At 39.6% G+C, this 26,300-nt stretch overlaps 1 protein-coding gene across 12 annotated transcripts in view; it reads left to right on the top strand.

The window, feature by feature from the left end:
- TCF12 (transcription factor 12) overlaps positions 1 to 23,640 on the top strand; it is a 161,077-nt gene extending 137,437 nt beyond the window's left edge. For 7 of the 12 annotated variants that reach the window (XM_083870924.1, XM_083870928.1, XM_083870930.1 and 4 more), the window contains 9 exons: positions 1,864 to 1,942; positions 6,572 to 6,645; positions 7,571 to 7,642; positions 8,397 to 8,603; positions 14,802 to 14,916; positions 15,725 to 15,896; positions 16,881 to 17,113; positions 19,841 to 19,994; positions 21,352 to 23,640. In XM_083870924.1, the coding sequence (XP_083727050.1) occupies positions 1,864 to 1,942; positions 6,572 to 6,645; positions 7,571 to 7,642; positions 8,397 to 8,603; positions 14,802 to 14,916; positions 15,725 to 15,896; positions 16,881 to 17,113; positions 19,841 to 19,983 (1,095 nt within the window). In that variant the 3' untranslated portion in view covers positions 19,984 to 19,994; positions 21,352 to 23,640. The remainder of the gene's footprint in view (positions 1 to 1,863; positions 1,943 to 6,571; positions 6,646 to 7,570; positions 7,643 to 8,396; positions 8,604 to 14,801; positions 14,917 to 15,724; positions 15,897 to 16,880; positions 17,114 to 19,840; positions 19,995 to 21,351) is intronic. The other 5 variants (XM_083870933.1, XM_083870926.1, XM_083870931.1 and 2 more) reach the window with 4 other exon arrangements.
- Positions 23,641 to 26,300: the final 2,660 nt, after the last annotated feature.

Genomic DNA, 26,300 nt, shown 5'->3' with positions numbered 1-26,300 from the left:
ATCAAACAGGAGGACTGTTTAACTTTGTTGATTATATCAGACCTCTTTGTGATAACTTATGTTTTGATTCCTACCTCAGCACTAGGGTAAAGGCCTTTGTACCGTCTCGGTAGTTAAATAGCCACTGGTCCCTTCACAAAAGAAAAGAAAATGTAGGGAAGTTGACTTCTAAAAGTAATTCATGAATTAAGTTTCTTTGTTGCTTTAGACTCAATAACATTAACATAACAAAGCCTAACTGAAATGTACACTGTAGTGTTTAAAAAATTGGACTAACAGCTCCGAGGTTTGGCTCTGCAGGCTCTCAATTGTGCAGCTTTTGTCTAAGAGCCTTTTCATTAGACCTTGGCATATTGGCACCCCACTGATTGGAATGGACCATGACTGATAGGAGGAGGAGTCTCATTTGTTGCAGTAAAATGAGTCATGTTACCGTTTAAGCCTGGCAGAAGGTGTCAGGGTTGTTCATCATTGGTCATTTAACAGCACAGCAGCCAGGGACTGCATGCAGAATGAATTCTGACCTCGTGTTTTACTTGGGGCTTTGCTGTTCTGTAGGTTTTCCCTGTTATAAAATACAGCAAAATAAAATTGGCAGGTAGACCTATGGAAAATGAGCAGCTTCAAAGAAAACTTTGTGGCCTTTGCCTTTATTTTAATTTTCTGTATCTTATCTGTCTGAAACTCTCTACCGTTCTTACACTGACGGCCAAGATTTATTTTTATGCTGATGTACAATGCATGAATTTCCTCCGGTAGTATGAGGTAGTTTGTTCTAAATATATTTTCTTTCTAGCATGTATGAAAAGGAGGAAGCATTTCCATTAGGGAACTGATGGTCTTTTCTAATGGAAAAGTATGATATACCAGGAAGGAGCATGTGGTCTATCAGGTCCTGGTTTTGTCAGTTCAGAAAATACAATATGGAACTTAATGAAGTTATTGTCAGCTAAATGCTGAAATGTCATATTGTCTGTGTGAAGAGACATCAACCACACTGCCAGTGAAGATTTTTTTAACTGCCATCTGATGACTAACAAATCCTGGTCTCTGCTCAAGTAAAACAGGTTTGAACCGATGACCTATAAAAATATGTTCTGAAGTCCATAGTCAGCCTCTAAATCTATTCTATTCCTTTCATAAAATGAATTTTCCCAGTGTCTTGAGATTTTAATTTTTAATTAAAGCTTTAAGCATTGTGTCTTCTATTTTTACCAGTAGTTCTTCATTTCATTAATAGCAAGGAAAGAATTGTTGTAAGTGTAAGTTCAGTATCTCAAGAGGTCAGTTGATACTGAAATAAGAGAGAAACATGTTATGTGCTGCGATACATTGCAAGAGGAACAAAATTTCAAGTGTTTTGTGTTTGGTAGGTACCAATAATAAGAGAGCCTGAATGCTTTCTTGGTATTTTGTGAAGGATTAAATTTTAGCAGATAACATGTGTTGACTGCTAAAATCTCTCTAAAGTTTGGAAAGTCATTATTCACTGGCATTTTCCTGAAGTTTTCTTTGATATCATTAGCTGTGTACTGTGAACTCTTACATGAATCGTTCTCCTGCAGAGACAGAAAGGCTGTAATTTCTGCTGCTCTTAAATGAATGAACAGGAAGGTCACTTATACTTGTGTCACTATGAAATACAGGCTGTGCTTATTTGGACAGCTGCTTGAAAATGAAAGTTCTTTGGACATTTTTAGAGCCTTGAGTGTAATAAAGCAGGGCTGTGATTGAAGGATCAAATTGCATTTTTTACCAATCCCGAATCAAGAGTGACAATTAAAACATGAAAAAGAATAATAATAGCTTTTTTCCTGTGTATCATAACATATATTGATATATAATCTCTTTGTCTGTTGTCAGATTTATTCTCCTGATCATACCAGCAGTAGTTTTCCATCGAATCCATCAACACCAGTTGGGTCACCATCGCCTCTTACAGGTACAGACTGGCCATTTGTCAATACCTTGTTTGCTGTTTCAAAAATGTCCTGCTTGGAAACACAGTGAAATCAGCATTAGCTTCCTTGCATAACTGCTTGTGCATTTTGGTTATTTTTCCATTGTACAAAATGAAGATTTATAAATCCAGGTTCTTAGACATTTTGTTAGGGGCATTCACTTGAGTCCTGGCAACTTGCTTTGAAAATTAGTCAATTAAAATAATGTTTGGAAGCATTAACTGACCATACATTGTCAGGGCTATAAAGATATCTGTACAGATTTGCACTGTTTGAGAGAAAGAAGAGTGATTGGATTTGATTTGGTGTTTTTTTAAAGCTATATGTTAAAGCTTCACGGCAGCTTTCAGTGACAAACACAGCAGATGTGTGTTCCCTCTAATGAAAATATAGTAGGCTATGAGACTATTCAATTTTTACACAAGATAGCTTTTCATTCATATATTTCATGAATGTTTTCATTCTATGGGAGAAGAATTTCTGGCATTTTTCAAAATAAATGCTGTGTATTGCAGCCACCTCTGTCACCTGTGCTTTGTGTGTTTGTAGTGTGAATGTGGGAAGAAGCATTCCAGTGTGGAGATGAACTGTGGGCAGCTGCCTACAGCTATTAGTGGTAGTGCAGCTTTCACAGACACTGTGGCCTCAGCTGTCTAGTAAAAGTTGAACAGCTGTTCTCCATATAGAGAGGACTGTGAAAGCTCCATTGACTTAAATTTGTTGTTTAACAAAGAACTAGAATTACAAGTAAGATGATGTAACTTTAACCCTGTTCTTTCCTATAGTGCAGTTTGTTAAATTATTTAACATTTACACAACAGTCTATTTCCCTATTCTCTGTTGTTTAATATATCCCTGCAGGCTCCTGGCCACTGGTCACTTTTTTGTGAGTGTTGTGCTTTTTATAAAACAATAATATTACCTTAAGGTGAAAAGGGTACAGAACAAGCTTAGCTGAACACTTTCATAATCTAGATGAATAAATCAGGAAAGGTATTGCATGCAAAATGCAGTCATAATCATATGGATGTGAATATGCATATCTCTCTATGCAGTGTCACTCAAAACCTCCATCATTCATGCTTCACTCCTGTTTAATGGACACTGCTCTGGTTTTCTGTGGATGTAATGGATTAATGAGTATGACATGGCTTACCTGAGCAGCTGCTTTGGGCATTTCTTTTCTATTACTGAATAATCCATGTTGAATTGAGTAATGACGGGATTAATGGGATTTTTGATTTAGTGATTACAGTTGATAAAAAATGTTTTGTGTATTTTGTTGTACTGAAAAGGCAGATCGGACCAGAAAATTATTATTGTTTTCTTTTTAACACCAAAGCAAGTATTGGAAATATTTTATGGCTGGAAGAAAGAAGTTCTGACATTTCAAAGTATTTAAAATTTTAAAGATCCCAATGAGGTTTTTTTCAAGAGTTGCCTAATGAGATACTGCACTTCATTTTGTAAGCATGAACGCACTAGCTAATTTCTGAGTGTAGAATACAAATTTGAGGTCACAAAAATTTGTGTTTTCCTTTTGCAGTTGTTGCCTTTGCCTGTTGCAACTTGTATGAAATCTACAAAATTTGCACTTTGTGTTCCTTATTCTGGATTCTGATGGTTAAGACAGTAGTAGACATAAGCAAATAACACTGAAACCCTTTTCAGGCTCAAACTTAGCATCTGCTTCACATTTATGCCCTCCCACCCCCTTTAATTTCAGTGATACAGAATTTATCAAGCCTTTGGTAAATTGCTCCAGTAGTTAATTACCTTCATTTATGAATCTGGACTTTTATCTTTATTCCCAGATGAGTCACTAAGAACACGGTGAAGCACAATGTGAAGTAATTACTACTGCATTTATTGCTATTTATACTCCTGGTAGCCATTTTCTGTCTTGACCCAAAAAGTTATTGCAGATAAAACAAATGTTTTATGTATACTGAAATAATATATTTTGGAGCATTTTAGCCTTCATTGTCATTTTCCCCTTTTGCAGTTAGGTATTTGTTTAGTTAGCATTCACAGTATTACAGAATGCTTAAGTCGTAATTTGCCCATCGTTTCATTGTGAATTATGGTAGGAGTACTCTGTTTACCAGGGAAAGCACTGACAGAGACCAACGTCATGAGACCTTGGGGTTCAGAAGCTCATGACTGACTCTTTGCCTCTTCTGTTGCTGAATGAGGATTAATGACTTTTTTTAATTCAGTTAAGTAAAAGCTTGGAGAACAACTTGATGAAAACCCCCAAGTATTATGAGACAATAGTGCGTGTCTCGCCTGCCCTGCCCTCATTTAATTTCTAATTTTACACAAACATGCCCAGAGCTGAGCATCTTGCATAGTTTTAATGATTGTGTACATGCATGTGAAGTTTATATAGGGATCTGAATGGTGGGAGCCTCGGTATTTTAAGAATCCTTCTGCAGGATCAGAGGCATTCAGGAGGTTTGCTGGGTTCTGAGGATGCAAAGCCAGCCCTCTGCAGCTCCGAGTGTGTTTGGAAAGGGAGCCAGAGGATTAGTGTTGGGGAGACTCGGGGTAAGAACAATACTGCAGTGATTGCTGTCGGTGACCCCTGTAAATCCTAACACTTGCCTGGCTTATTTGTTTTTTAATGCTGCTGTGTTGGTGCTGCACTAAAAGCTGCAGTTGTTAATTGCAGGGCTTGTGGTGCCAGGATGCTTTTTAACATAATTGGTGGATTTCATGCACAAACTTCTAGGAGGGGGAGTGGAATGAGGCAAGCAGGAAATCGGTGCCATCTGGCAACCTGCAGCCATGGAGGCAGAGTGCCACCGCTCGGGAGGAGCCCCGGCACCGCGAGGTGTGACTGAAAGCTGCAGGTTGCACTTGGGTTGGGCATTGCACAGGAGGAGTTGCTTATTCCCTCCCTTCTTTTCTTTTTGTCTCCTTTGTGAGATGTCCCACTTGCAGCTTTGTTCTGGGCTTACACTATAGAAATAGGACCTTCCTCAGTTAAACCCTCCAAACAAACGTGTCAGGAGAAGTGCACAGGCTCTCAGTCTGTTTGCTGCTCCCCTGGCCACCTTCCTGCTTAATCCTGAGCTGCTGCTGTGCTGTAGGGAGTGGTACTCCGAGTCCTGATAGCAGGAGGGCTCCTGACCACAGTCTTGTCTCTCAAAATGGAGTTCTGAGCAGGGGAAAATTTGAACATTGTGCTGAACCAAAATACTCTGCAGTTTTTTTCATTAATGGCTGTGCGAAAATAAGTGGGACACCAAGCATTATTCCCAAGTTCAGGAATGACAGCAATGCAGACGGAGACTACAGGTCCAGACCAAGAGTAGCTGTGCGAAGTGAAAATCGGTAATTATAAACTAACTCACTGAATTCTTTGTATTTTAAAAGAGAATTCCAGCACAATTATGGCAGCTCTGGACTTCCATGAAATAGGAGATTTTTATTATTTTTTAATTAGAAAGGAAATATTTAGGTATTTTAATAATTTTAATAGCTATGTAAGCTGTACTCTTTTTGTTAAATAAAACCTTGTCTTTAAAAGGTAACTACTTGCAGCCCTCTGAACAAAGGAACTGTAATGTTATTAAACCTTTTCCCAGTTTTCCAGACGTACAGCTCTGGCTGTTATTGAAAGAACAAGCCCACAGGCTCTTCCTTTAATGAGCTGCGTTGGATTGTATATCCATAATTTATTAATGTAATTGCTTTATTATTACATTTGTATGGCTGAAAGGAAGCTGTCTCTAATGGCCATAGAATTTCATGTAGTATCTTTATAAAAGATGCATTATTAGTTGGTGAGAAAAATGCATGTTGTACTACTTCAGGCTTTGTGTTAAAAGTACTGCTTTATTAGTTATTGCATTTCACATCTAATTATTTTTAAAATTTACATGATAATTAGGTATATTTATGTCAGATTAGAATGGCTATGTATTTGAATTTGCAGTGTATAGGTAATATGAATTTAATTCTCAATTTGTTGCATAAGCCATGATTCTACTGCTGCTGATTTACCTTAAGTATATCTGAAATACCAAATGGGAATGACTTAGGTGTATTTTTACTCTTCTAAATTTGAATGCATTGTAACCTAAAATGGTATCCAATACAACTAAACAAGCTAAAGCTTTTGGATCCAGTTTTAAGTTTTAATGTTTAGTAGAGAGGTGTCATAAAAATGGTTCTCCAATTATTCTTAACTTGATGTCTATTTGATTGTTTAAAATATTTTTGTTGTGTATTTTAACAATATTAAAAATACACCTTCATATACTGAACAGAATCTGGAGAAGAATTCAGCAGGTCTTTTGTGGTGACACGGGCAGAAGCAGGTATTTCAAATGTGGTGTGTGTACTTAGTTCACTTTTTCATCTTGAACTACTTTGAAGATGTCACCGCTTTTGTCACTGACAGTGATCTAACCCTACAGATGCCAGGATATGAAAATTATCCCTCAGTATGGCTGAATGAAGGAATTTGTCCTCCTTTGTACACCCATATGTTAGCTTACCTTTATGCAGAATATGTTGGGTTTAATTATGTTGAGAAATACAGTCTCTGCTTCCCACTTCTGCTGTGTAAATCTGTGCACTAACCTAGACAATTTTGACAGGTGCCAGTCAGTGGACGAGGAGTGGAGGACAAGCTCCCTCATCTCCCAGCTATGAAAACTCTCTACACTCCTTGGTAAGAATTGGTGAAAGCAACATAGTACTTTTTACTTTGGAGTTGAAGCCTTGGTTTTGTATAAATCCTGCATATCATTAAAGGAAACAGTAGGATAGCATTACAAATGAATTCTTTGCTAACAAATGGCCTGTTCAGTTGAACAATATAAGACGTGCAGGGTGTGTCTTTCACCATCTGTTCCTTGGGCATCAGGCTTCTGTGCTGAGGACAGCTGGTGCTAAAGCGCTGTTATGAGATTCTGGTACCTTTTCACAAATCCATAGCTAATTCTTATCTAAAGTTCAGTCTGGAGAAAGATAAAGACTTCATGCCTCCGCATTTACTTGTCCTTCCCCCTCTCTCCCTCAAATGGCAGTCTCTAGGGCTTGTTTGCATTACACTGTTATTAAAGTATTAATACATTTTATTTATAATTATTATTTGTTGTGAGGAATGTTCATTTATTAATTAAACATTTTACAGAAAAACACACAGGCAGTAATCTACAGCATTGTAAATTTTCTTCTTTTGAGGATTTAGCAGAGGATTTCTGTTACTGACTTCCTTCTTACATTTCCGATACAATATTGGGAAGGAAACAGGGAAAATTTGAGAGAAGGTTTTGATTACTTTCTTAATATTTCTAGTTTCTACAGATGTAATTTCTATTTTTTTCTGTCTAACAAGAATAAATTATAAGTTAAATCAGATTTCTTTTCTTCAATATTTTTGCCATTAAATATAATTGTTATGTACATCTTAGAATCCTAACATAACTGCAGTGTTAAATATTAGCCTTTTCTTATCTTAATATAATCAGATCTCTGTTGCATTAACTTGACTAACAATTTATTGCTGACATGCACATCAGCTGTTTCCTCACCTCTTTTTTGAATTAATCTTAACCTGTGCTTTGCTTCCTGTTCTGTCTTGACTTTGCCAGAAAAATCGAGTTGAACAGCAACTTCACGAGCATTTGCAAGATGCAATGTCCTTCTTAAAGGATGTCTGTGAGGTACTATTTCGCTTTAGATGGTGCCTTTTTGTGTTTCAATTAACTCTTCCTTCGGATTCCCCATTAAAAACTTAAATTAGTGTAGTGTATGACCCATCTTTTGACTCCAACATCCTGCTATTTCAGTTTCTCAGAGCTGCAGTGTCAGAATTGGTTTTGCTTTGTTTTTTTTTTTTTTTTTTTTTTTTTTTTGTATTCCTTTTAAAAGAAAATAATTAAAATAAAGTAATTTTAAGACAGACTTCGACAGTAACACAAATAACTTGCTTTTATTTTTGAAATACCTGATCTCTTTGAAGGTCCATCTTAAAAAATGATAATTTGAAGTTTTGTCCAGTTTTTTTGTAATACAGATTCTCAAAAAATCACTGCCTCTCTTAATTGTTTCCAGCATGGTGAGGCTGATTTTATGATCATTCTTTCTTGTCCTGCATTAGCTTATTTTGTAGCAATTCCTTTTTTCTTTTCATGCCATATAATAGCAGCTGAGTAACATTAACCTTATAATAAGCTTCACTTTCAAAGCTGCCACCTATTTGTGGAATGAATGCTATCTTGAACGAAATCTCCAGATAATATTTTCTTTTTCCTGTTTGTTTGTAGTGCTGGTAGGTGCTTTTAAAGTCTTTTGATACTATTTTGATACCACAGTTCATCTTCTGTCTTTAATACCTCTGAGATAGACTCTGCTGTGGTGTGAGAGCCTGGAGATTTATTCAGTAATGGGTGTTGTGTCCCTCTTGCATCCCCACAGCAGTCCCGGATGGAGGATCGCTTGGACAGGCTGGATGATGCCATCCATGTGCTGCGGAACCACGCTGTGGGGCCTTCCACAAGCCTGTCAGCTGGCCATGGAGACATCCATAGTTTACTGGGACCATCCCACAATGGGCCAATTGGAAGCCTGAACTCAAACTATGGAGCATCCAGCCTTGTAACAGCCAACAGACAAGCATCCATGGTAATGATGTTATAAAACATGTTTATGCAAAACAGCTACAGCTGATGCATTGAAACTGTTGTAGAGCCTACTGAGGTAGAACTCGGCTGTAAGACTAATATTTATCAGGAAGAAACCACTTGAGATTCTTGTGGAGGAAAAGATGGCAGACAGCTTGCACCTGCTATGGGTTTCCAATTAGAACGTGGGAGTGGGGGTGGGCAAAAATGAGGGGGAGGAAAAAGATGGGAAAACTTAGACTTTGGCCTGGTCAGTGGCCCATAAAATCCTGCTGTGACCATATGCAGAAAGCTGAAACTTTCTGCTGAGAGCGTTTCAGCTTATACATGCATTTTTTCCAGATGTGTAATAATTGGCAGAACCGTTTTCTCCTTGAAATGGTGAATAGGGAGATTGAATGGGAAAAGCAGTCGAGAAGGACTGAATTTCAAGTGTTCTGGTCTGGAAAAGCTGTTTATTGTAAATTGGAACTAGTCTTCAATAGCAGATGCTGGCAGAGGACTGGGAGGAAGCTGTTGGAATGTGGAACCATAGTGTGCGCAGGCTCAAAATTTAAACTTTTTTTCTAAACGAAAAGGAGTTTGAGCACAGCTGTAGTGTAAGTAACAATGAAAAGGAAACTACTTTCAGATTAATCCCCAAGAAGGGTGAAATAATTCAATCCATCTCTTCTAGTTTCTTTAAAAATGTGAACTGTTCTGAAAAAATGTAGTTGAGCTTTTTATAGATCAGAAATATGCTAAAAGCATTACACAGTAAACTAATCTATTTGTAGCATTGCTCACCTCCCATTTTTCTTCCTTTTCATTCCACCCTTCTCAAAAATGCTTAAAGGAAAAAGAGCTTTTAAAAACATGCTTGTTTTAGTGGTGCCATGTGTTTGCATGTTTACAGCGTAATTTTAAAGACCAGTTACATGCTGTGAAATTTTCTGTTATAAAACAGATTCACAGCTGGGTACTATGTGATCAAGGCAAAATTTCACCTATCATCAAAATAATTAGGTACCCCAATTGCTGAAGGGTTTGTATTCTATAAAACAGAATTAGTTCCAGGCTCTCCCATTCGCACATCACACATCCATTTATATTAATTTCAGGACCACTGCAGTAAACATCAAAAAGAACTGGTTGCTTTCTGTAAGCTGCGTGTGTTTGGGGGCTCTGGGGAGGGGGGTACTTTCCAAATGCACATCCAACTTCAGCTTTCTATACAAGTTCACGGTTACTTTTAGTAAAGAAAGAAGTGATGCAGAAGTACTTCTGATTTTCTTTTGTAGTACCTACTGAGATTTAATATTTAAAGAATGTTGTTAAAGTTCTACCATGTTCTGGGGTAGACTGAAATTTAGTCATACAAAAGAAAACTTTTTTGCCCTCTGGTCTTGTAAAGTGAGTGACTTAAACTGCAGTGACAGTTTTTTTCTGTTACTTCTGATACTGCTAAGCCAGACACAGTCAAAGAAATACTGGTAGTGCCAAAATGTACATTAAAATCTCAGTTTCTCTTTTAAATAAGCTATGATAAATATTTTATCAACTCAGTTTTTATTAAAATAGAGGACAGTGTAAAATGCCTCTCCAAAGTGGACTGAAGTTCATTGATCTTCTCTAGTTTAATGCAGCTGTGTAACTTAAATGTAACACAGACCTAATTTATTATCTAATTATTTGACTGACAGATGGTGATCTGATAGAAATAAATTAAGAAAGAAAAAAAAATTGCCTGTACATTTCATCCTCACTTGGTGAAACAAGCTTGCAGATCAGTTTTGGCTTGAAAAGTGAGTCAGCTAAAGAATTTCTTGGATTAACCTAAATTTTGTTACATCAGAATAATTGGCTCCAACAGAAGGCATCCTGTTGTGGCCTTGCCCAGTCCCCAAAGAGAGCCCTTTGACATCATTTGCAATTGCAGGAACTCAGCGTGGCTTAGGATGGAGTCCTGAAATAGGTACAGAGCAGGGGCTGGCACATCTGGCTGTGCTGCAGACTCAGTGCTTTATTAGTGATGACTGCAGTGCAGTAATGCCCCCCAAGTATCAGGGGTGATTCTTCTTCAATAACTAATTAATTTCAAACTCTTACTAGTAGGTTGGCAATCATTTTAAATAGTAAGTAGGAGGGCAAAGGATTTGACACACGACCTGAACTGTAAGATCCAGCCTTCATTCTGGATTTAAATACTGCTTTACTTGAGATGACATCCAGTAAATTTTAAGAAAATAATGAATATTGGGCTAACATAGTGAGAAATGTCAACGTTGATAGGGGTGATTACCTGTTTTTGAGGTTTTGTTTGACATACGTCGAGAAATGTTCATTGGAATTCAGCACTAAATGAAACTTCCTTGTTGAAGGAGGGTGGGATCTTTACACAAAACATTTTTGCTCTTTAAAAAAAAAGGAAAAAAAATAAATTTAATTTCCCTTGAAGATGATGATCTTGGCAGAAGGAGCTAGGAAATGAGTAATTTAACTCCTTTTTATGTAATTAGTGTAACCAGGCATGGTTTTATTTTAACATTTGCTTAATTTTTGAGCCAGATTTATTTTACAACTCTAGTTGACTTCATTTCCTGCTTGCTCTGAATGGTCTTGTTTTCTTTTTAGCTGGGCTGGCCATTAGACTTATTCAAATAGATTTTTAATATCTCAAACTCATCAAATATTTGCTAACTGGCCTTTGAAGTTGATTTGTATTTTATTTCATGTATTATTGAAAAGTTAAGAAGTAATACTTTTTGTTCTTATTCAAGCTGCTTTTTATTTGTCATTGTAATACAATGGAAAAAGAACAGCCTGAACTGATTAAAAATAAATAAATAAATAAAAGGCCTGGAAACTCAGTTAAGAATGAAACTCAATCCTTAAGTCAAGGCTTTTTTCAGGTATAACAGGAATCTTAAGAAAATTGGTGGTCTCCCTCTTTGTGCCCTGTGCCTGCTCTGGTGGAAGCACGAAAGGGCAGTTAAGCAGCTTTGCCAACACCACCCTCTGCTCTTGCTCAAACCCTTCCAGAGCTGCTGTTTCCCTGCAGAGGTTGTGCTCCCACTGAACAACTCTGAGCTGTCTGAAGTGTAAAATTCTTGATTACAAAGCCCTTTTCATTGCCTTAATTATGCACACCTTGGCTAAAATGGTTTTAATGATCATAGCCAAACCGACCAGCTAGTAGGGCCTGAAAAGTTCAACGACTCAGACCAAGAGTGGTACTTTTATTTTCCAGTTCTCAAAAGCTTTCAGTGCTAAGTGCTCAAAATGAATAATCCAACTAAAGTGTGAGATGCAGAACCAATATTAACAGGACAGAGACATCCTTTCCCCACGTGTCACTTTTGGTTCTCCTACATGCAGTTGGTGTGTCATCACTGCCCATGATTTGTCTAGTTTTTATATAGTTGCCTAAAATACTTAACTGGTTTTCTGGTTTCAGATCCCAAATGTTACCACTTAAATCAACCGAAATATGTTCTGCATTCAGATTTGGGGTTGTTTTTTTTTTTTTTTAATTCGAAAGTGTCAGTGGGGCTGCAGATTGTCCTGTGTACAAGTCTTTTTTGAAATGCACAAAAATGAATACAGTTGACCTGGTAAATTACAACAACAGTCTTTGTTACAGTCTTGTAACAGGACTGCTGTTTTTCTCATCCTGGGGTTACTGAGGGGTAAGTTTTTTGTGCCTGCGCTGGATGCCAGCCCCGTGTTGGGTTGGGCTGTGTGAGGAGCAGGCGGGGGGCAGCGCTGCGGTGGCGGTGTGTGCTCAGGGCGCTGCTCTCCCCGCACGCTGCCGTGTGCCAGAGCCCGGCCTTCCCTTCGCCTCCCATTTTGTGCGCCTGCGAAGCTTCCAGCTTCGCCTGGGAGGAGAGACCATGGAAACAAGGCTGGACTGGCGCCGGAGAGAATGAATTAACTCCGAGTTGGTTGGCTCTGGAGATGAGCGGCCGCGAGTCCCGCGGGCCGGCGCTCCGGGGCCGCGGCACAGCCCGGGCAGCTGTATGGAAATGGGGGATGCTCGGGAGCCGCCAGCCCCGCGCCGGGCACCGCGGGAGCCGCCGGCAGCTCCCCGCCCCCGGAGCGGGCCCTTGGCGCTAGGAAAGCGCCTGACTGCGAATTGCTGCTAAATAATAGCGATAAAACACGTCGAGAGCTCGTTTGTTCCGAGCGCCGCGGAGCCGATGGCCCCGGACGCCTTTCAGAAGACTTAAAGGAAGCCCGAGGTTGTGCTCCATTGAAATGCAGATGGGGAGAGCCCTTTCTCTATGCAGTGAGAGTCAAGGGAAAGGAGAGCAAATTAAATTTTCGGAACTCGGTGTTTAAGATACTTGAATCTTTGGTAGCTTGAAATAGCCACCGATCAGTTGTAACTGTAGCAAACAGAGCTGTTGGTCTCCGCATGGGATGCAGTGACTTGCAGCAAGTCATTTTGTTTGGGTTTTTTGTTTGCCAGACTGGATTTCCTGGTATATCATAGATCACAGATAAAAATCAGTGTTATGGCCAGTTTTGTAACATTTTACCTCTTAAGATTTCTGTGTAAATCCTGTTAATCTAAATTGTATGCTTTTAATTTGTACATCTCGGTTTCAAAGGTTTGGAACGTGGACTTGAAGGCAGGTTTTGTTTCTCATCTGTTCTCTGCCTTTATCAGAACTGATTTGCTAATCTATTGCCTCTAGATTAGCTCTAGATTTGAAAGTTACCAGGGTTCTGGCAGCTGCTGTGTTTGTACACAGCTTTAAGAAATTTTTGCCTTTTTTAAGAAGTAGATTTTGGAACAAACCTGGCCCTGAAACAATTAATAGTCTGTAGCTTGAATAAAAGCACCCTCAAGTGTTAGGACTAAGCATGACCAGAAGAAGAAGAAAAAACACACAACCTGCAAGGCAGAATTAGGAAAAAAAGACTCAGTTTTGAAAAGTTCAGAGTGAGAATGAGCTTCATGTTCCAGTTGTAAAGAGTTTTGTCTCTTGGGCTGAGAGAGCCATACTCAGCTCCTTCCTCCCAGTGAGTTCATGACTCTTGCAGGAGCTGGGCCGACTGTATCCAGAGTAGAACTTCTCACAAACAAAGCCTATTACACGCAGAGGAAGATAAAATATACTTGAAATAGCAACAGATATTCCACAGTATACAAGAGGAGATTTTCTGCAGAACAATGGATACAAATAGCAGCCCGGAATGACCTGATATTAGCTCTGGGTTGTTGGGGAGGGGGGGTTCCCCCTTTCTTTTTTTGTTCCTGTGCATTAGCTTACAGGAACAAGTGTATATTAAACAAAGGATAAACTTGCATAAGGGTATTTATCTCTCTCTGGGTAAAACCCATACTAAGACATGAAAGGTAAAAGCTGCATTAATTACTCAAGAGGGATTCAAAGCTCAGCAGTTTACTAGGATTGAAGGATTTATTGAAAAACAGTGGTTCTCATGTGTAACTCCAGGCAATAAACCTATTTAATTAAAGGCTTAATCTTCTAGTTGACATGTTTGCTACTGTTCCAATAAAAAGCTTCATCTGTAGCCAGTTTTTGTAACTATACAAATAATAGTAGAATCCCTCATCTTTGTTCATTTTTAACTGTTTAATTGTATTATGTTGGTTATATTATAAATGTTTAAGGACTTTTGTGCCTTTAGAAATCAAAAGCTTTAAATGGTCTGTGTTCCAAATTATTTAAATACTGGCAGTGTCTCTTCACCTCTTTTTTTCTTGAACAAATATTTTTTTAATAGAAGTTGATGACACTATTCTGTATTGAGCAGCAGTTTTTTAACAAGTTGCCTCTTCAAGTTAGGTATGCACACTCAAAGCTGTCTCACATAAGTATCATTAATTCAAGTTTATGCAAAATTAGAATTTTTCAAGACTCTTCATCTCAATGCTTGCTGCTCAGAAATTTAATCATGAAGTATTATGAAGAAATAGATGAGAAAATAGGTGGTAAGAATAGTTAGATACCTGAATTATTTTATTCCAAACAGTGTTGGTCACTGCTTGAGACACGGCCCAGTCCAGTAAGGTGTAATCAGGTGTTTCAGTGTAACAGCATCTATCAACTAAATCTTTCCTTTACTCAGTGAGAATTTTAACTCTGCTCTCTAATCCGGCAAATACTTTCAGTGTTTTAAACTTCTATTTTTGGACAATTTTTTAAATCACATCTTTAATAGAAATCTTTGCTTTGCCTTGCTTTAGGTTGGGACTCACCGGGAAGAAGGTGTCAGCCTCAACAGCAACCATTCAGTTCTTCCCAGTACAGTTTCTGCTCAGAGCACAGAACTAAATCATAAAACACAAGACAGCTACAGAGGTAAGTTTCCAGGCTTAAATGCTGAACGGGGTCTGCAGTAATTCAGAGCCAGCGAGGCTGTAGATTTTGGTTAAATGGCATCACTGCAAGGGATAGGGGCATAGATAATGTTGAAAAATAAAAGTTAATACCAAATCTGATATACCACCACTGTTACGGACTCCTGCAACAATTTGAGGGCATCCCTCAATTATCCCAGTATAATTTCAAGAGAAGGCTGCATTACAGCCATGTCCCTCCAGCCTAAGGGGCCCTGATCCACTTGCAGAGCTGCAGCCGTTTCCCAGTTGGCTGGGAAAGCTGTGGAGTGAGCTGAGACCAGAGTTCAGCACAGCCAGTGGAAGGGGGTCATTCCACACCCATGTTTACAGTTCCTTCCATTTTTAGCTGAAGAAGTAAACTGCAGAAAACAGAAGTCAGCTCCTTTATTAGCATGCTAGCACCATTTAGGAGGTGTTGCACATTCAGCCTAAACCCAAGCCTCGATGTCAGTGCAGCTCTGCCCTTAAATTTGCAGCCCAGACATCAGGTGCAAATTTCCGTACTTCACTCAATGTCCTTTTGTCTTAAACAGTGTTTTCCTTAGACTAAGCTGTTACCAATCAAGCTGCCCTGTGAGCTGTGATTGCTTTATAACCCGTGACACATGTCCAAGTGTAGCAGTGTTACCAGGATTTCTTGATTCTGTTAGTTCTTCCTGTTGTCTCCCCAGACCCGAGCTGGGCTCTGGCCCTCAGTGCCATTATCTGCTGAGGTTCTGTGCAGTTTCAGTGCTGTGGCACTCACTCTGCTCTCTGCTTGCTTGCAGCACTGTCAGGTGGCTTACAGAGCCAGTCTGTGGCTATAGGTCCAACAGAAATCAAGTCTGAACATAAGGAGAAGGATGAAAATATCCATGAACCCCCCTCATCAGATGACATGAAATCAGATGATGAATCCTCCCAGAAGGATATCAAGGTCTCATCCAGAGGCAGAACAAGGTGCGTTGCTGACAGAACTGGGAGAATCTGTGCTTTGATAATGCTCAGTAGCATGTTGTCCTGACATTTGATACATTTATTGCAAGGCTTTTGTGTTACTGCAGTGCATACACCAATAGGCAGCTGAAAGGGAGAAAAAGCTTGTTTTCTGTATATATTTAAATACTAGGTAGAGAATTTGCTGGGAAACTCATCTGTCAAGTGTGCATTCCCTTGTATGAATGCCACGTCTAATGTCTGCCTGTACATGTAATCAGCAGAAGACTGAGGGTCCTGCCCAGCACAGAGCATGGGACTGTATCAGAAATTAGTGATACTTTGTACCTGGGCTAGGGCTGCCCTTCTAGATGTGAGTCTGTGGCTGTGGACAGTTCCAGCTCAGACCTGGAGCCTGAGGTGAAACAATGTGGCTAAATATCCTCTTGAAACACTTTGTCCCCTCCCCAGCCACAGACACAAAACTGGAGCTGACACTGGGTAAATGCTTCTGGATCTGCCTGATAGGCCTGATAGAAGCATTGAAATTTGAGGTAACAGTAAACAATCAGAATTTTGCAACCACAGGTAGCATAATCTGTATTAACACATGTTCAATGGCATTTTAGTGTGTTAATTTTAGTAGAACAGAGGTTTTGCACAGTTTTAGACTAAACTGGATGAACCTATATTAAAAAAGGCTATGCAACTTCATATCATTTGAGGCAGTTCAAGAATTCTAAATGTAACTGTTTAGCTCTACACTGAGTAGTAGAAGAAAAAATCATTCTAAAATTGGCCAGTGTGGTCTTTAGCAAAAGTAAAACTCTTAAATAAGCACATGAAATCAAAAATTGCTTGAATGCATTTTTATGTAAGCTGATGTATTGGAAAATAGCAAAAAACTTTGTTGGAAATTATTCTTCACCTATTTGGAGTCAGCAGCAGGATGACTTGTTTGAGTTACCAGTGATAGTTCGGTATCCCATAACGTTTGATTTCTTGCAGCAGTACCAACGAAGATGAGGATTTAAACCCAGAGCAGAAGATAGAAAGAGAAAAGGAGAGAAGGATGGCAAACAACGCCCGGGAACGTTTGCGTGTGCGAGACATTAACGAGGCGTTCAAGGAGCTGGGCCGCATGTGCCAGCTGCACCTCAAGAGTGAGAAGCCGCAGACCAAGCTGCTGATCCTGCACCAGGCTGTGGCTGTCATCCTCAGCCTGGAGCAGCAAGTGAGAGGTCAGTCAGGGGCTGGGGCAGGCCCGTGGCAGCTTTGTCCACACAGCAGTGTGGGGCTCTTGAAACCTGCTCAGCCAGGTGCATGGGCTACTGAAATGTGTTTGAAAGGGGTTTAAGTATAAGGTTTATATAGTATAAGTATATACTATACTATAAGGTTTAAGGTTTATACTTTGTATAAGGTTTATACTTTGACCTTTCTGTTGCTGTTCAATTAGTCATTCTCATAAGGAGAGATGGTTCTAGGAATCATGTTTGGTTCTTCAACTGTTCTGTTCTTGTGAGTTGGTGAAGCCGCAGCTGATTTATGATTTGTCTACTTTTGTCAAGGCCATGTTCAAGTTCTGGGGCATCTTGCTTGAACTTTTGATCAGCCCTGAGTCAGACTGGATGGTGGCTGGGTGTCCCTTCCAACAGAAATTATCTTGTTCTGTGGAGGTGGCACTTCCCAAATGAGTGTCCTCATGTTTTGCTGTTTGGGACTCATTAGCAGCCATCTTCCTTAGTGTCTCACTGATGGAAGTGGATCAAGTGAAAAGTCTGAGATGTGGATGTGTCAGTGGTTGTATTTGCTCAATGCCCTACATCTTTGAATCACTGATGTCACTGAGTAATAACAATGTTTTATTTTTATGTACCTCACTTTTATTTCCTTTTTCTCATTTGTTGCTTGCATTTTGCACAGAAGATCCGAGAAACAGTCAGAAGTTTATTGAAAGTGACTAAATAACTAACTTAGCACAAACTTATGTACTTGATGCAGTAAGGATGAGATGCTGTGTTTTCAGACACTTTTACTGATCCAATTATCAGTAAAGAAATACGCTGTCTCCAGCCAGAGCTCGTCCAAGGCACAAAGCAACTGTTCTGCAGATGAGACAGCAGCTGGGGACATTGTAAAACCCAGTTTAGCATCTCTGAGACTTAGACCTCAGGCACTGTTTTGGTCTGAAAATGCTTGCCGTGGTCTAGAAGATAAGGTTGAGTGTTATGAAGTCAGAGGGACATTAATCAAGCATGAATTTTGGTGTTTAAAAAGCATCAAGTCCATCTCCCTGCTCTCTGTAATTCATAGGAAGCTCCACGTTAATAAAATCACTCTGCCTCGGTCAGAGCACTTCCAACCCTGGTGTCTGTGGTAGAAATCTCTTTTCAGTGTGCTGACAACTGAACTGGCCCCATTGCACAGGCAGGGGAAATGGAGAACTTCCCTTCCTGCCGTTCCCTGTGCTCCCGTTTGTCCTCCCGTCCCCCTTTGCACCTGTTCCTGGGAGTGAGTGACCCGAGCTTTGTGTGACACCCACAGGAGCTTGCACAGTGCTTTATGTAATTGCATAAACAATTTCCTCTCTCTGCTGGTAATGAAGCTTCTCATTTTGTGATTGGTGCTATTCAAAATGAACCATTTCAGATTTAAGCTCTCAGTGTAGGCCAGGGATTTTGTCTCCATTTCCTAAAGCACTGTAAATTAACTTCCTTTCAAAGTTTCCACATAATTAAATCTTTAAAACTTCAAGGCAAGCCACAGTCAGACAAAGAAAACTGTGATTAAGGAAAGTTAGCAGTTTTGGGGTTTTTTTCCAGTAGACTCTTTAGGAGTGCTCATCCCTAAGGAAATGCAGTAGGAGGCTGTTGATAATGACTTTGGTGACAGCAGAACTATCAAGTCCATCCAAAATAGTCTCTGTCAGATGAGCTAAAATGCACAGGGGTCAGTAAACTGCAGATACTAGAGGGGTGCCTGTGCAGTGCAAGAGAAGGGCTTGTGCTGTCTGTTCAGTTTTGGCAGACTTCTTGCAGTTATAATTGTATCTGCCATCTCCCACTGCAAAGCAGAATGCATTGACAGCTAGAAAATACCTTAAAATGTTGATTAAATTCCACAGTGGAATATATTGCATGTTTTTTTATGTGCCTTTTGGACCCCTGTGATTTACATCTTCTGTATTTGATTCACAAAAAGCCATTTGAAGAACAGAAACAGTTGACTTCTAGAAACTGTCATTATTTGGAAACGAGATCCAAATTTACATCTATTGAAGCTAAGTGGGGAAGTGGAAACACACTGATGAAAATACCTTGGTAGCTGGTCCACAGCTGGTTATTATAAAATATTGACTTTAATGTGAGAGGAAATAGGGTTTGGGAAAAAAATAATGCTCCTTCTGTATGTGACTGTCATCACAGTCTTTTGATTGAATCAAGATGGGCACAAGGTGACTTCACAGATTGAGGCTGATGAGAACTATCCATTCAGGGTGTGCTGCCTCCCCTGCCCTAACAGCTGGCTAATACTTACTGGGAAGAAAGAAGCAGCAACATTTCTAAAACTAGTGTGATGTCAGCAAGGTTGGTAAGACTTCAGCCTACCGACAAAATGGATAAATTCTATTTTATTATATTGTAAATTACAGAAAGGTCTCATAGAGCACTTCAGTGTCTTATGCTGATAAAGGAGGTGCTTTTTAAAAGTTTCCGAAGGTGTATGTAGGCTGCTGAAAGGGCTTGGCTTTTTGTCTCTGTTTTTTTTTAAACCCCAGTTTAGGAGCTGTCTGGCAGGACTTTCAGTAGTGATTGTCTGCAGCTTTGGACACCTGCGGGTGGACAGGGGGTGTCAGCAGCTGAAGGGGGAAGCTGCAGAGCTATTTTTACTCCAGGGTTCGTGTATCGATAGTGCCTGTGGTGTCAGCGTGTGGGATATTAAGAACTCTGATTTTTCTGTTACAGAACGAAACCTAAACCCTAAAGCAGCCTGCCTTAAGAGAAGGGAAGAAGAAAAAGTTTCTGCCGTATCGGCAGAGCCACCAACAGCACACCCAGGAAGCCACCCTGGCCTGAGTGAAACTACCAACCCTATGGGTCATATGTGAACACCAGCCAGGTACGTCAGGGCACGGCTCTTGCCTCAAGTCGGGGAGACACCTGCATATGGTGGCTTTAGTTCCTGGGCTGCCAGCAGCACCAAACTCCTCTATGCTTTCACATCTCTCAGCAGAAGGCTGCAGATTTGTTTGGGTTTGTAATAAAACCCCAAGAAATTGTCGTCAGTCTCTTTACTTTCATGCCTTGTTGCCAATGACTACATCTCTTGGCTCAGGTGGCCTTCTTGGCATGACATCAGAGGAACAGTGAACAGCTTGCTAGATAAGCCAAGCTTAATAAAGATGAATTATACATCTTTAAATGGTCTAAATATCATATTAGTTCATTTAAAAATCCATGTATTGTTTCCCAGTGCTGATACAATTTCAGGGACTCCTCATCTCAGAGAGATTTGCTCTCTGGCTCAAGGCCACTCATTCTAACTCCTCTCATTTGCCCAACAGAGACTGGGAACTGTCCTAAGTCACGATCTACTGGTGAAGATAGTTAAAATTTAAAAGTAATGTTTGCAGCTTTGCAAGGTACACCAGTATGTAACATCTCATTTAAACACACTGATGGGGAGGCCCTACAGGAATATCAGTCTTTTTGGGTTTATTCATGTTGTTGGTTGGTTTTCTAAATACTTAGAAAACCTTGATTTTGAAAGAGAAAAAAAAAAAAGTATTCCAGTAGAGCTGTTGCCACTTTCAAAAATAATAAAAAACTGGCTTCAGTACCTTTGTTTTAATCCAGAACTTTACTAAATTTTATGTTTTGGGAGGTTTCTTGTTGTGTATATTATCATTTTTAATGCTTTGAATTTCTTTAATTTGTTTTATTTCATACAAGAGCCATTGGCTACTTTGGAATTGTCAGATAAGTTTTGATTTACAGCCAACTTAGTCTGTTCTTGCCATATAAATATAAAGAATCACTTTGAAAGGTTTGGTGTCTTTGCTTTTTTAATAGCAGTAACTTTGTGGGTTGACTGAAGTGTGATGTTGACAGAAAAGGCTGTACAGGAACATGGCAATTTACCCTCAGGAGGGAGTGAAATTGGCACTGTCTCCTGCTTGGTTTGGAGAGCAAAGTCAGACACAAACTGAAGGTCTGAGATGTGCAGATTATTCTTTCTCCCATATCCAGAGAGACCCAACAGAAGGTTCTTCAGAGTAATCTCTTCAATATATGATGTTCAAGATGGATATCCCTGGAACAGGAGATGTCAGGGTCTCTCAATGTGATTTTCTTTTGCACCTAAATGACTGAAAGTGTCACCACATCCATTTTAAATTAGGTCTCTGGTGTTGATACTAAGTTTTAAAATTATTCTTTTCCTAATAGCCTCTTTCTTCTCGAAAATTTCTTTGTAGAATTCCAGAATTATTGGTAGGATACACAGAAGGTGACCTTTCTTCACAAGGACACAGACAACTAACATTATATGAAGACACAAACCTGACAGGAGAAAACACTTGAAGCAAGAAACCCAAATGCAATCTTATGATCAAAGCTACTGGTCAACACCTGCATCAGGAGTGAAGATACAAGATCTTCAGACAGAATTTCAGCCCATGAGATACTCTGAACATATCATTCTGTTGCAAGCAGTGTGTCGCTTCTGCACAATCAGAGACTGTTGTGATCTCTCCACTCATTGTGGAAGTTGCCTTGTGCCTAAACTGAATTGACAAATGCATTGTAACTACAAATTTTATTTATTGTTATGGAACTGTTAAGGTCTACATATAAAGGGAAAAGTTAACATGTTAAAAGCTGATAAAATTTCAACTGAATGCCAGCATTTACTAAAGCTGTTCACATTCAGAGAACAAAGCAGTGACAACCGTCGACCCGTAGCATTCCCAGCATACCTATTAGTGTCTTAAAAAAGGAAGGGAAAAGTCTTTTGTTGTCCTTTCCTCTCCTTTTGCCATATGACTAGTGTTTTCCATGCAATAGGAAACTATTCCTTGGTATAGCTTTTTTTATGTTATTTTTGATCTCTGGTAATCTGAACAGTTATGGTCACAGTTCCCCTTCCATACTGAGCTCTGTGCCTCAAGCCACTCAGAGGCGTCATGAAGGCTGCAGGCTGGAGCAATACTGTGACCATAACGTTTCTTGGATTTAAAAAGTGATTTTTATTTTCCCTCAGACTTTCCTCGAACATTTTTTTTTTCTAATTATAAACAAAACCTTTTTAGGCTTCTAGGCTTCATAGTAAAGCTTGTAATGTGAAGTGTAAATTGGGTGGGGAGAATCTACTTTGTTAGAGTTGCTTTGTTTTCCGAGCAGTAAGTACTACATATAGTACATGTAAAGTGTTAGCTGTATGTAAGCACAAAATGCATTAAAATACAAAGGAGATTTTTTTTTTCAGGCTGTAACTTTGGTGAATAGTAAAATCCTGAATTCACCGTGGCAGGTAGTGTGATGATACAACCACCAGCAAGGTGGGCTTATTATGTAATGGAATCTTTAAGAGCAATGGTCACCAGTTTTTCCTTCCTGTACACGTTAACTATCATGTCATGTTGTATGGCTTGTCAGTGGAGAAAAAAATAGTGTGAATCAAATGCAAATACCCCCGTCCCAAGCCATATTAGCATTAAACCTTTAAATGTTTCTCCACCAGAATAGTGTCCATAAGTATTCCTTTGTCACAGGTGTGTTGAAATGGTTAAAATCCCTTTGAACTTCCATGGAAACTGTCTTCCACTGCAATGACCATGGGAGGAAATTTCCTAAGCCAAGGTTGTCTGAGCTATTGTTTATATAGTGCATCTTTCATCACTGGCAATTGGTTCACACACAAAACAGGAACAAAACTATAATTTTTATGAAGTCATTTAATTTGAAAGAACAAAAGATGGATTGATAAAATAAACTAATGAATATAAGCTCATGTTTTGGATGGTTCCTAACAAAACAGTTTGTGGAATTAGTGGACTCATTTCTATTACTTTATTTTGCATATATCATCAAATAACACCTGATTATATCTGTGGCCTTGTTCTTCATTTCAGTGTTTATCAGCTAAACGGAATTTGTTGCTTATGACGTGTGAAAGTGATCACGTGCCACTGCCTGGCCTTTTTCCTTCTAAGCTTGTTGTCTTTTTGGCTATATTAGACTTTGCAGTATGCCCAGAAGCTTTCCTTCATAAAATAGAAAGAAAAAAACATTTGGCTTATTTTTCACTGTAGCTAGTCTTTTATACAATAATCTTGTAAGAAAATTTCTTGAATTCTAAATATTACTCTTTCTAGATTTTTGAAATCAAAAAAAGTTTTCAGTAAAAAGTTTCTTACTTTATTTTACTATATTAGGTAGTAAAAATGTAGGGTTATTTACCATAACCTGTTCATTAATATCAGAAATTTACAATAGCATTGTAAGACCATAGTAGGGTTCTAGCATACCGTGTAGTACCTATGGAGTATTGTAAGAGCTAATTGTCCGAGATGAATTGCTTCTCATCTTGTTCTCCAGTTTCCATTGTTGGTTTATTGCAGATTTGTACCCTGTGTCAAATTTCAAGGTATTGCTGATAAACCTTTCCAACCAGCAGCAAGAAGTTCAAAAAATTTCTGTCAATGTAACAGAAAACACTATGTATATAACATTTATGTAGCAATAAATGTGCCATCTTTTTTTAACATGGTAAATCAGTGAGTTTTTTAAATTTCTCTCTCCTCATAGGCAACGTGTTGCTTGAAAAACAATGGCAAACCTCTCTTCTGCCTTTATCAGAACAAAGCCTGACACATTCTCAAGGAGCAGGGCACGTTGCAGGCACAAGAAGTGTTGTTGCTCCTGTGAAGCCAGGCCAGAAATGTCCAGTGCCTGAGGAGCAGCAGTGCCTGAGCTGCGTTTGCTGCTGCAGAGCAGAAAGGGGATTGCACAGGCAGACAGCAGACCAGGAGCAGCTGATCCCACAGGCACAGCCCCCTCCTGTCTTTGGCTGTCCTGAGGACAGGTTAGATCAGGGGCTTAGATCTGAGCCCCTTTGTGTGGGGAAGTTCAGTGCCAAGTTACATCTGAACTGATCCATCTGTGGAGGTTTTGTGGAAATACGGGGGGAGAGTCTGTAGTTCACATCAAAGACCGCAGCAGATCCAGCTCCTCTGTGTGCAGTGCTGGTGTTGAATGTGGGGTGTCAGTCCACTCGGCACCACTCCTGAGCTGTCCCTGGTGACCTCAGGAACCGCCCCGATGGTGCTGAGCCCCAGTGCCCAGGGTGCACATCCAGGCACGGGTTTGTTACAGGACAAAGCTCTGGCCAAACGGGAGCTCAGACCAGCCATGTCAGGCTGCCTTTTAGAATGGCTTCAGCAGCAGCAGTGGGAGAGGTACCCAGTGCCTTCCCCAGCACACATTCCTAGTTTGAATTTAGTCCAGTAATAATTCTAAATCCAGCCTTTGAACATCCATCAATACTCTTCTTCCCTTTTCTGAATCAGACTCACAAGTTTGTCACTTCTTTCAGAGATTAAAAATGGCCGTTTGCCCGTCTTTATCTTTCTTTTACCACACTTCTGCTGTCCTGTTTACATACATTCTGATCACTCGTCCTTCATCTTTTTTTCCCATGTTTCCTTCTTTTTTTTTCCATTTGATCTTCGTGTGTGTAAGAGATGCATGTTGGGATACCTTTGTTAAATACAGTTCTTCTAGAATTAGGAATGTGGTAGAAAAGCTCTCTTGTAAATCTAAAGCATTGGGAAAGGCTTAAAATGGACTTTTATTTTTTTTTCTCCAGCTACTGAGTAGTTGCTGCTAAAAAGATTCTGGATTCTTCATGAATTAACATTTCCCCAATAATTAAACATTTTCCCCAGCATGTAGAAATCATGGCAGACACAAAGTAAAATAGAACCAGCTGTAGAAGACAACCAAGACTTGTCTTACAAATGGATGGTGAACTTTGTAACACCAACACCTTCTGCATCCTAATACCCCTTGCCTGTGGACACTGTAATGTCCTGTAAAAGGAAGAAACTTTAAAGCACCTTGAAGCCTGGCAGTGTATCAAGAGCAGGGCTCCAGCAGGGATGAAGAGCAGGCTGCCCCTTGCTGCCCCTGCACACGGGCTGTGGCTCCCTGCTCCCAGTGCCTGCTCCCGAGGCATCACCAACCCTGGGCTGCAAAGAGGGGAGTCCCTGGGGCCAGGTGGGCCCAGCTCCTGCCTTCCTGCTGCTCATCTGCCCAGTGCAAGGAGCTGAAAGTCTCCCAGGCTGGGAGAGAATGGTGCTAGGAGGAGACTGCTACAATCTTCTCTGCTCTTCCCCTCAGGCCTCTGCTGCGACAGAGCAGATAGGTCAGGCACCATTTGGGAGTGGTTTTGTACAGTTTAACCTTCATTTGTTTTACTGAAGTTAATCCCTCTGTCAACCTGGCTGCCGTGGCAAAACAGGGAGAGTTTATTTCCTGGTTAACATACAAATACCCCGCTCAACTTCTACCACAAGCACTGTGTGCATGTTCGTACTTCAGCTGCTCACTGCAGTCACCTCAGGTTGCTTGTGTCAGTCAGAAACTGTCCAGACCAGGCTCTGAAACAGCAAATTGTCTGGGCTGTAAACAGAATCCCTTTCAATTCTTTCCTAATCCTGACTTTTAAAATGTTTTATGCAATTAATAACATCTGTTAAATATAACCTAGGTTTTTTTTTTTTTTTTTTTTTTTTTTTTTTTTTTTAATCTTATACAAAATTATACCAGCTGAGATAAAAATGGTTCCCAAAATAGTGACCGTAACTGATCCTGGAGGGCAGATCTGTTAGAAAGTCAGTGGCTGAGTTAAATACTTGGAATTCTGGTTATTTCAGGTAAACTAGAAAAACAGGAATACCAAGGCAGTTTCATTTTCAGGAAAGATCAGCTGTAGTTTTAATAGTACCACTTAAACATATAGAGACAAAAAGAGTTAAATGTAAACTATATCAATCAGAGCAGCAACTGCTGCCAACTGTGATTGAACAGATGACAAAATAAGTTACAACAGAACTCAAAGTTCAGTCTGTGTTAGATGTAGAGCCCTGCTAGTCCTAGATTGTAGAAAAGGATACAAAATGCAGATCCTATAGCTGGAGCAATTTCTTTCCATCAAAGCGTTGAATGCCATACCAGGTTTTATTTGTTTTGGAAAATTCCACATTTCAGATCTTAAAAAAGAATCCAGGAGGAAATTACTCAAAGTACATGGAATCAAACTCGTGTACAAAATGGACACAACAGTGTCTTGATAACTTAGCAATGTGGATTTTTTTGCTCTACTTTATTTTTGTACTGATGCTTTTTCACTGTATCTTGATGT

Source organism: Zosterops lateralis, assembly GCF_965231275.1.
Source record: "Zosterops lateralis genome assembly, chromosome: 13".
Taxonomy (NCBI): domain Eukaryota; kingdom Metazoa; phylum Chordata; class Aves; order Passeriformes; family Zosteropidae; genus Zosterops; species Zosterops lateralis.
Note: the sequence above shows the minus strand (reverse complement) of the source record. Positions and strands in the feature narration are given on the sequence as shown.